This window comes from Arachis hypogaea, chromosome 2 (assembly GCF_003086295.3).
Source record: "Arachis hypogaea cultivar Tifrunner chromosome 2, arahy.Tifrunner.gnm2.J5K5, whole genome shotgun sequence".
NCBI classification, from domain to species: domain Eukaryota; kingdom Viridiplantae; phylum Streptophyta; class Magnoliopsida; order Fabales; family Fabaceae; genus Arachis; species Arachis hypogaea.
In genome coordinates this window covers 61601337-61612860 of record NC_092037.1, presented here as the reverse complement: position 1 = coordinate 61612860, position 11524 = coordinate 61601337, and the positions used below count along the sequence as shown (strand labels likewise).

The 11524-nt window shown below is 32.8% G+C and overlaps 1 protein-coding gene across 1 annotated transcript; it reads right to left on the bottom strand.

Annotated features, from left to right (window-relative positions):
- Positions 1-5894: 5894 nt before the first annotated feature.
- LOC112745512 (pentatricopeptide repeat-containing protein At5g27110) lies at positions 5895-8198 on the bottom strand. Its single transcript, XM_025794873.2, has one exon. The coding sequence runs from the start codon at positions 8196-8198 to the stop codon at positions 5895-5897; it is 2304 nt and encodes a 767-aa protein (XP_025650658.1).
- Between the last annotated feature and the right edge of the window lie 3326 nt (positions 8199-11524).

Sequence of the window (11524 nt, the reverse complement as noted above, 5' to 3'; positions counted from 1 at the left end):
ATACTTAAAACAATACACACTCTCACTAGCCTAAGCTAATCAAAGATCCAAATTAAGGACTTTTATTGTTTTTCATTTAGGGATAATGATGTGCTAAAATTAATAACAAAGGGATTAAAATAGGCTCAAAGTTGGTTAACAATGGTAGATAAAAGGGTAAGGCCATTTTGGTAAGTAAGCTCAAATGAAATAAAGGCCTCAATCATATAATGCATTCATACACAAAATAATGAACATAAAGAATCAAACAAATCAAAGATTACAATCATAAAGAGAGAATAACACACAAGAAGAAAAATAGTGGTTATATGATGCAACAACACAATTAGGCTAAAAAACTCACAAGCTTATGTGTTCTTAGCTCAAAAACATGTTCCACAATATATAACTCAAGCAAGATCAATAAAATTATTTTTTTTTGCTCAAATCAATTGGGTGCCATATAGATAAATTCCTTGAAAATTTTCATTATTTTGACTAAGCTTATTATATAGATAAATTCCTTGCATATATATATATATATGCAAACCAAGACAGTTTAACTTAAGAGTTATAAAAGACCTAATAATAGAAGAAAAAAGAAAAAATAAAATGTGAAAGTGTTTGGATTAGAAAATTTTCACCTAAAAAATTGGCCGATTGGTCGAACGACCTCTTCACACTTAAAAGTTTGCACCATCCTCAGTGCATTCAGAGATGAGCAAGGGGGTATGGCGGCTACACGGATTGCCACCTTCAGCTGGTGGATCAACCGACTGCTGTATATTCTTTCTTCTGCTTCTCTTGTTGCTTATGGTGAATTATCCTGAAAGATAGAAAATAGGATAGTAAGACAAGTAAATGCAATAGCAAGGAAGCATGGATTGTTAGAATGAGGTGATGATCACTAAAATGAAGTGAGTTAATAAGTGTGTGACATTAAGGAAAATAATGTGTGAGTTCTAGTTGCATGTAGGTTAGAACACACACTAGCATTGAAAGTTATGTCACAATTCACACAAAAGAAGTATGCACTTCACTCATTCTAGTGTGCTTGAAATACTTTAAAAAAACTTGTAGGTTAAGGTAAACAAACAAGTAATAAAGAAGCATGCAAGTACTCAAGCGAAAATCAAGCAATTGTGAAATGGATATTGAATGGACATTGGTTGATGTGCAAGAGAATTCAATGCAACAAAGAAAATATAGAACTCACACACCAATCAATGACACATTTTGAATTTGATTTTGCATCACCTAATTGACATAAAATGGGAGACATGGGTGCTATGCAATTTAGGAAAAGAGAAATAGAAGTTAAAAATCAATCATATAGCATGCATGATCCATATAGCTTAAGAATTTCAAAAATATGTCCGTAAGTAAGCTTACAATCCGATTTCACAATTGAAGCATTATGCCAAAATGACTAGTTTCAAGTATGTGTAGAGCACATAGTTAAACAATTAAGGATTAACATGTCATTAAGGCATAAGCATAACATATGGATGCATATGATCAAGCAACACAATGCATTGAGATAAATACACATCATCCACATCAAGGAATTACCTAGTCAAAGTTGAAGAATTTAAATCATATGGTGGCCAAAACATGTAATTCAAAATATTTAGAAAGCTTTGAAGGCAATGTCATAAGTACTTGGTATTCACAAATGTTAAGCATGAAAAATTCAATTCCAAGCAACAAAGTATAACCTTAACAAAGAAATCCAATAACAGATATTAACAACAATGATGCTAAAGTAACATCCTATCAGTACTTAGCAGTAATAAACAACAAACAAGATTAATAATCCAACACTTACCACCTAAAATAGAAAATTAAACTAACTAACTAACTAAAGGAGATGATGGTGGATGGTAAATGGTGGTGGTGGATGATGGTTGAAGGAGGAAAAGAAGAGAAAAGAAGATAAAAGAAGAAAAGAAGTGGAGAGAAGAGAATAAAAGAAGAGTGTGTGAAACAGGGTAGGGGGTCACGCGTATGCGGAAGGTCACGCATACGCGTGAGTGGCAAAAATGGCGGGTGACATGTACGTGTCTTACATGCGTATGCGTAGAAAAGGGAAATAGAAGGTGACGCGTACGTGTGACGTGGGAAGAAATTGTGCTAGACACATAGTTCCCACAGGCCATGCGCACAACTCTCTGTTTGGACCGTGCGATGGCACAGTCCACGCACGATCCTGGCACGGCCATTATTTGGGGTCACGCATACGCTTGAATCGTGCATACGCGTGAAGGGACCCTTTTTGTGTAAAATGTGTAAATTTTAAGATCTCTCAATATTGGACTCTTCATTTCAATGAATCCTGCTGTAAGTTTCTTCTTCAATGTGGTTCACGTTTTAATTGGTTAGGACTTAATTATATGGATATTTACATTTTAATTTGTATATATTTACATATTTAATATTGTTGAAGTATTTAATAATTAGATTTTATGGCTTCTTTTTCAGAATGAGGTAGCCAATCGTGATGTTCCCATGTCAGAATCTACAGAGCATTCAACCTCTACATTATCTCATGTCCCAACCACATCATCTAAGCACAAAAATTGATCAACAGTTCGGGACCACTTCAAGAGAACCCCTGATGATGAAAATAAGGCTCAATGTCAATATTGTTCGAAAGTGATCAAGTGTGGGTATGAAACAAGTGCAATGAAATCACATTTAAAGATTTGCATAAGCAATTCCAGTTCAGATAGAGGCAAATGACAAAAGACATACACATTGCCTAGCCCAGAAGCACAAGTGGGTAGGTTTGCTGTAGAATATGCTAAAAAAATGATATAAATGTTTGTTCACAAGGAGCATCCTTTTCGATTTGTAAAAAGTCAAAGTTTTAAAGAATATTCGGCGGCCTTGCAACTAGGATTCAACACTCTTTCACGTATTACATTGGCACGTGACATCTTGATGCTCTATGAAACAAAGAGGGTTCAACTTCAAAAATACTTTTTCAAATATGGAGGAAGAGTTTGTCTTATGACTGATAACTGGAGTTCGTGTCAGAATATGGCATATATGTGTTTGATTGCTCATTTCATCGATGTGGACTGGAAGTTGCAAAAGAAAATACTAAATTTTTGCCAAGCCACCGGCCACACAGGAGAGATTATGGCTCAAAATGTTGAAGCTTGCTTGAATAGCTGGAAGTTGAACAAGATCTTGAGTTTGACAGTTGATAATGTATCGCCTAACGATGTAAGAGTTATGTATTCACAACGAAGGCTGATTTCTTGGAAGAGTTTAGTTTTGAATGGAGAGTATTTCCATATATGGTGATGTGCGCATATTTCAAATCTGATCGTGAAAGATGGACTGAAGAAGATTGATGATTCGGTTGCCAAAATTCGAGATGCTGTGAAGTATGTTAGATCTTCAAATTCAAGATTAACTAGGTTCAAGGCATGTATTGCACAAGAGAATATTCCACATAAAAGTCTTGTTTGCCTAGATGTTGAAACGCAATAAAACTCTACATACTTGATGTTAGTAGCCGCCTTAAAGCATCAGAAGGCATTTGAACTATTAGAGATGCACGACAAAAAGTTTGTTGAAGAATTAAACAAGGGAAGAGGGGTACCTTCAATTCAACTTTGGGATTATGCCAAGTCCGTCTTACTATTTTTGGAGACGTTTTACAATGCTACACTTCGTATTTCTGGATCCTCTTATGTCACTAGTAATTTATACATGAAAGAAATGTTTGCTCTTGAAAGGAGGATTCAACAATATCGTGATGATGATGACATAAGTCATCTGGCAAGTAAGATGAAAGCAAAAACAACAAGTATTGGAAAATGCAAAAACTATTAACATGTTGTTATTGCTGTAGTTCTAGATCCTTGCCATAAATTGGATTATGTTGAGTGGTGCCTAATTAATTTTTTTGGTGCGGAAGTGGGCGATGAATTGAAGACAAAGTTGTCTTCTTGCCTTCATTCACTTTATAATTTATATCAAGGTGCAGATGAAGGAAATTAAGATGATACCCTCTCCTAACCGAGTGCAAGTGATAAAGCTAAAGACATTTATGATATGGGGTTATATCGCCGATCAACCGATCGCAAATTCAATCTTAAATCTACTTGATCATTATTTGAATGAAGATTGTGAGCCAGATGATAAGCCTTTGGATATTTTAGTATAGTGGAAGGCTAACTCGAATCGGTTTTCCATCCTAGTAAATATGGCACAGGACATATTGGCTATACCTATTTCAATAGTAGCTTCTGAGTCTACTTTTAGTATGGGGGGAAGAATCATTGATCAATATCATAGCTCATTGACTCCCAAGATGGTAGAAGCCCTTGTATGCACCGAAGATTGGTTTAAAGGAGACTTTTTCTCTTCTCTTGCACTTGAGAATTTCGAAGAGCTTGAAAAGGTCGAGCAAGATAAATTGAATATTAAATGTCTCTTAAATATATCATATGATAATTTATTGATTCCAATATCTATTTTATAGTTTTTCTCTGTCAATTAACTTGATATATATAGTTTTTTTGTGCAGATTTAATTTTATCAGAGGACATTACTTGTTCAGTGGGTCCTGGTTCAATTGCATTTGAGGATGACAAAAAAGTCTTGATTGCTTATGTTTTCTTTAATGATGTTCTAAACACTCTAGGTATTAGACTTAATAGACGAATGTTTTAAATAACTTAGTAGGATTTAACTACTTATTTTTATTCTTATTTCAATTTTTTTATCTTGTTACTCGTATTATAAAACTAATTTAGAAATGGAAGCTGTGAAGCTGTGAATGCATATTATTCAGTAGCGTTTGATGGGTTTGACAATTGGCATATAATGATTCAAATCTTGTTGCTATTGGTTCAACTCTTGCATCATTGGCCAGTTAAAGAGGAATGATAAGAAGTGTGATGATTTTACAAAGAAAAATAGGTTAATGGAGGTTCTATGGTCTAATGAGAGGAAAAGTACACATGGGATTGCTAAAGAGATTAGACTTGCTTTTTCAACGTTGATTTTCTGAGAGAGATTATGGATTGGACTATGGCTTGTTTGAATAGGGATGGTGTTAAAGAAAAATGGAAGTGTTTGGTTTATGCAATGGAACGAATTTCATTAATTACAAATGTTACTTGTATTATTTTAAAAAAAAATTAACTTTTAAATTAAAAAATTTAATTTAAAAAAAAGGGTAAAAAAGTCGGTTTTTATGTAAAAACCAGTTGTTTAGTATAAAAAGCCAGTTTTTTTGGTGTAAATATTGATTTTTTATGTAAAAATCGGTTTTTTAATTTCAAAACCGGTTTTTCTATAGAAACCGATTATTTTTTAAAACCGATTTTTATTTTAATAATCGGTTAAAAATCAATTTTTAAATTTTCTAACTGGTTAATAACTGGTTTTGTCATGTAAAACTAATTTGGTTAATTAACCTAACCTAAATATTTGGTTAACCAAAAACAGGTTTGATTTTTGGACTATCCATAACCATGTCCAGCCTACTTGTTGAGCAATGAATCAAGCACTAGTTGCTTATTACATATTAACAGATAATAGATATCTGGAGTAGAGTATAAAACATGTTGCAACAGTTTCTAATTCAAAAGACTTCTGCGAAAAACAAAACTCATTGTACAATAAATATTACAGAATCACTACATTTAAAATGAGAAAACTGTTATCAGTGAGTTATCTACATGTGGATCGCTCCTCAACTACCTGCAAATAATATCTGGCTAATGAAATGAACAAAAGCAACTCAACTGAATTTATGTCATAAAAAAAGAGCAGTTCGATGCACAAGCATCCCGTGTTTACACAGGGTTTGGAGAAGAACTGTACCCAAAGAATATAATGTACGCAATTTAACTTGATAATTATAATAGTGGCACTGGATTTATGCCATGCAGTCACAAAAAACCTGAGATCATATTGTTTCTGTTTTCACAGCACCAATGCATTTCATTTCTTAACAGCTCCAAATTAGAATAAATTTGTCTACTTTGTAGATGGTCTTTATCATTTGCAATAAAATAGTGAACCTCATTGTCTATCTCAATCCAGCTCAAACCAGTTTCTTTGTTTAACTTCAAGTCATTCATAGCCGTTCTCACCTTTGCGGCCTCTTCTGGCAAGCCTCCTTCTGCATACATATTCGATATGAGTATGTAAGAGGAAGCCTCGTTGGGTGCTAAGTCGAGCAATTTTTCAGAAGCCCACTTTCCAAGTTGTAAATCGCCACACAACTTACAGGAATTGACAAAAGCCCTCCAAAGCAAAGATGATTCAGGAAATGGGCTCTCATTGATGATATCAATGGCTTTCGACAGGTTTCCTGCACGGCCTAAGAGATCAACTATAAATGAGTAATGCTCAATCACAGGCTTGATCCCATACTTGTGTTCCATTTCATTGAATAAGCTTAATCCACTTTTACATAAACCTGTGTAACTACATGCTTGGAGAACAGCCAACATTGTAATCTCATCAGGATCGAATCCCTCTTCCTTCATATTCTCAAAAAGCGAAAGTGCTTTGCTTCCATCACCATGAAGTGCATAAGCAGAAATTATGGCATTCCAAGTCACGCAATCACGGTTCATTAGACAGAATATTTTATTAGCATCCTGCACACAGCCACATTTAGCATACATGGTAATTGCCGCATTGCATACAGCCGTATCATCTTCTAGTCCCAGCTTAATAGCATAAGCATGAAGACTCTCCCCTGCTACTAAGGAAGCTTGGTTGGCAGATAAACTCAGGAGCCGCGAAAATGTTATCCAATCTGGTTGCATACCACCGACTCTCATTCTGTTGAAAAAGACTAAAGGATCTTCCTCATCATCTCTTAATTCTGAATTTAAGTATCCAACTAGAATAGCATTAAATGAAGCAATAGTTTTTTTTGGGAGCTTGTCAAAAACTGTTCGTGCAGAGTGCAAAGTCCCACATTTAGCATACAAATCTATTAAAGCAGTACCGCTATTTACATCTGAGATATGGCCAAGCTTCATTCCAAGTCCATGAATTTGAAGCCCAAACTCCATATTATTGCACACTGAACATCCATCAAGCACAGTGCCGAGACAACCAGAATCAAGAGGCACACCCTCCTCAAGCATATTTATGAAAAGCTCAAGGGCTCTACTAGCGCAACCATTCTTAACAAATGCCGATAGAAGTGCAGACCAAGAAATCAAAGACTTCCTGTCGATTTTAACAAACAGTTTCTCAGCCTCTTTGACTATCCCTTCTTGTGCGTACAATGTAATTAACGCATTTCCGATAGATGTTTGGCCCATAAAGCCTAACTTTACGGCAAGCCCATGTATTTGCTTCCCTATATAGATTCCCATACTTGAATCACATGAACTAATCAAATTTGTAATAGTGTAATCACTTGGGTTCAATCCAGAGTCTAGCATATCCACAAAGATCTCAAAGGCTTTACTTCCTAAGCCAGCATTGCCATATTCCAAGATCATATAATTTATGCTCTGCACATCTTTAACACTTATGCCATTGAAAATTTTCTCTGCACTCCCCAAGTCTCCGCTTTTAGAGTACATAGAAACCAATGAAGTGGCCAGAACAACATTCTCCTGAAGCCCATTTTTCACAACAAGAGAATGAACCTGCTTGCCGAAAACACCATCCTCTGGTGATTTACATGCCTGCAGCATCACTGAGCATGTATGCTCATTGAACTTCTCTCCAAGCTCACACATATCACGCACAACACCAAAAACAGATTCAACATCACTAATCCTCAAATACCCCTTCATAAGGGTAGTCCAAGTGACCGTGCTCCTCACAAGCATTTCGTCAAACACCTTCTGTGCATCACCCATGTTGCTGAATTTTGAGTACAAATTCACAAGATTGTTAACAACAAAGAGTTCACCATCACAACCAGATTTGATTAAAGAGGCGTGAGTTGCCTGAGCCAGCATGTAATCTTGGGACCCAATTGAGAGCTGAATGAGCTGAGGCCAGTGATAAAGAGGATTGTTGTTCTGCTCAAAGGTGGTTGAGAGAGAAGAGAATTCAGAGTAATGGGGTGGCTCAAGTTTGAGAGTTTGGTTGCGCTTATGGAAAGTAGGATGAAAGCCATTGATGGATGGTGATTTTGCTCTCAGTGGTTGAAGGATGGGTAATGGGCACGTAAGCATTGAGGTGGGAAGATGGGTTTGCAGCAATGCTTCAATCATGGGGAATGAAGTCAATGAACTCAATAATACATGAACAATTAAATAATTAATTACTAAAGAGAGAATGCTAATGTTCAAAAATTAATTTAAGGTCAAATACATGAACAATTAACTCGTGTAGAATTACTACAAAAAAAATATGTAATGGAATTTTTTTTCTATAATATCCCTCAATATATAATTCAAATTTCTACGTTTTACTTAAGTGGACTAAGAAATTAATTACTAAAGTATAGTTTGGTAGAATTTTTTGAAGAAGTGTTCATGTTCTTTAAAAGCTCAAACTCTTCATTTTGTGTTTGATAAATAAAAAGATTATGTACTTGTGCTTGCAGCTTTTAAAATATTGGAATACTTTTGAAAGCATAGAGCTTTTTAAAGTTAGCTTATACTTTTTAAAATTTAAAAGTCTAATATAACTTCATATGTTAACTAATTTTTAAATTTAATACTTACATTTATATTTATTATAGTATTTTCAAATTTTAAAAGCTATTTTACCAAACGTAATCGATGTTGCTTGTGTTTATTAAAAGTTATTTTTTATTTAATTTACTAAATATAAATACTACAATTTTTAAAAAGTCATCTTTTAAAAGTCAACTTTTATAAACTATTTTTAAAAAATAAAAGTTTTACCAAACTAAACTTAAATCAATTCAAGTTGATTATATATTAGAAATTGAAATAATTATTTTATTATATTTCTAAAAAAATTAAAACTATTCCAATATACATTTAGAGTTAATATTGAATTTGGTCTTTGAAATTGTACTTAAACTTTAATTTAGGCTCTGAAATTTTAATTGTCTTTCTTTAATCCGTGAACTTTATAAAATGACATCGTTATAATTTTGGCGCTCAAATATCCTAAAATCGACGCTAGATCACTTGCTTTAAAAGGAAAAGTTTCAATAAATACTATTTATGATTTTTTTTAGATTATTCGAGTGGCAAAATAAAAATGATGTTATTTTACAGAATCTAACTTGACATCTAGCTATTTACATCAGCGTTCTCTTAATATTTGTGCGTCCAAAATTATCCCAAAAATTATATGTCACTTTTACAAAATTTAAAAATTAAATGAAAACAATTAAAATTTTAAAAATTAAATTAAAACTGGCGTATAAATTGAGAAACTAAATTAAATATTACCTCGTATGCTTATTTAATTTCTTGAGATAAGGTTCAATGTGGCTAATATGTTGGCCAATTTTATTTTATTTTATTTTATTATTATTTTTTTTTTCATCAAGACATGAACTAAACAAAGGAAATCTATTCAATATGGTAAATGCGTAATAAGGTGATTTGGATTGAATTTTACAGGAAAACTAACTCCAGTTCAACGAAATTTCATTAGTTCGTATTGGTTCCGATTCAGGTATTTTCTCCATCAAAACTGAAGGGAACCAAACCAATCAAAGTTGAATTGGTTCAAGTGAATTAATTTATATTCCTTGTCTAATTTCTTAAAGAAAGTCATATTTTCTATTGTAATGTAAAATTGTTTTTCTTTCGAGCATGATTTTGAAAGCCAAATGAGTCTTTAATATACTTTAGTAATCATAGTTAAATTAAAATAACTACATTATAATAAAATAATATATAAAAATATTATAAACATAAAAGAATAAAATAGTTAAATTTTAGTATTATTATTTTAATTAGTATGTGACATTACACTCTTTTAAATAAAAATTTTATATTAGCATTATATTATAATTATAATCATTTGACTAAAGTTTTTTGACAATTTGGAATAATTTATTAAAAGCTTATAGGCTTATAGTAAATTCAAAGTTATTTTTTCTTTTTAACACAAATATATATTTCAGGAGGAGTGCTACACATACAAGTCATTTAATTTACAAGTCATATAAGTTGGGAGAAACTTAACAAAAAGCATGCTGGCCCATATACGATTTCTATGGCGTGCTTCGTATTCCTCCTTCTCCTCCTCCTCTTCCTTCTTCTTCTCATTCTTCTCCTACTCTTCTTCTTCTTTCTCCATGAAAACGAGTTTTTTGTCAAATTTGTTCGATCTCTTCGTGCGTTCTCTCTTTGCCTTTTCATTCGTTGTTTTATCTGCGTTTATTATTGGTATTCTTTCTTTTTTTTTTTTTTGATTTTCATGGTTTCTGAAATCAAGCTTTGAAATCGTTTTGAAGATAATGGACCTTCAAAAATACACCCAACCGATTACAGAAATACACCCAAAAGATTACAGAAATTTACCCACAGAATTACAAAAATACACCCAAAGGATTTAAAAAATACACCCAAATTTCGTTGAAGTACACCTTATGCATAATTCAGAACTCTTCCTCTTTCTCCTCCTCATGTTCTGCTGCTTCTTCTTCTTCATTTTCTTATTTTATATTTTCATAATTCTTTTTGGGAGAAAAAATCAAACAAAGAAGAAAAAATACATAATGTTGCAAAATAAAAAAGAAGAACGAGGAGAAACACGACGATGAAGATGAAACACTTCAAAAACAAAGAAGAAGAAGAAGAAGAAGAGGAGGCACGGAAAAAGAAGAAGAAGGAGAAGAAAAAGAGGAGGCATGGAGAAAGAAAAAGAAGAAGAAATAAATGACTTGTATGGGAAAACACTTGTACGTGAAGAATTCCTCATATTTCAGCATATATTTATTTTAGATTATATGAATTATATTTTATTTATATTAATATTTTGATTATGGATGTAATCTAGGGGTAACAAAGAAGATTACTCGCCTCACTCAAAACCAACATAAAACGGAGTAAGTCGGCGAGTTGTGGTATCTATTCAATTTTTTTTAAATTTAAATTAACATAAAAACATAAATTCATATTATATCTAGTTTTCAACAAATCTGTCACATCTCAAAATTTAAATTTTGAATTCAAATTTCAACGTTAGAATAAAAAATTTCAAGCAACATATTCAAATTTAAATTCAAATTGATGATTTCAAGCAATGTAATCACACTCTAGAATATCATATCTATTTCATATTCACTAATTTTATAAAATTTGAAATTAAACAATAATTAAAAAAATCAGAAACATCAATAGCACTGACAGAGAAAAATTCTTGGCAAAACTATAGTCATTTGAGGCCGGATCTTCTTATTATTTATGTAAGGTCGGATAACTTGACATGACTGATGGTTTGCATTCTCGCTCCAACACAAATTTTTAAGGTGCATCTAGATACGTGCTCATGTATTTGACCTATTCCTTACTAAGATTGTATCTCTCTATGTGTGTTCTTATGTTTCCTTCCTACCTTCTATACATTACAGATGGGGATGATGATCACTTTCACGCACATTCTT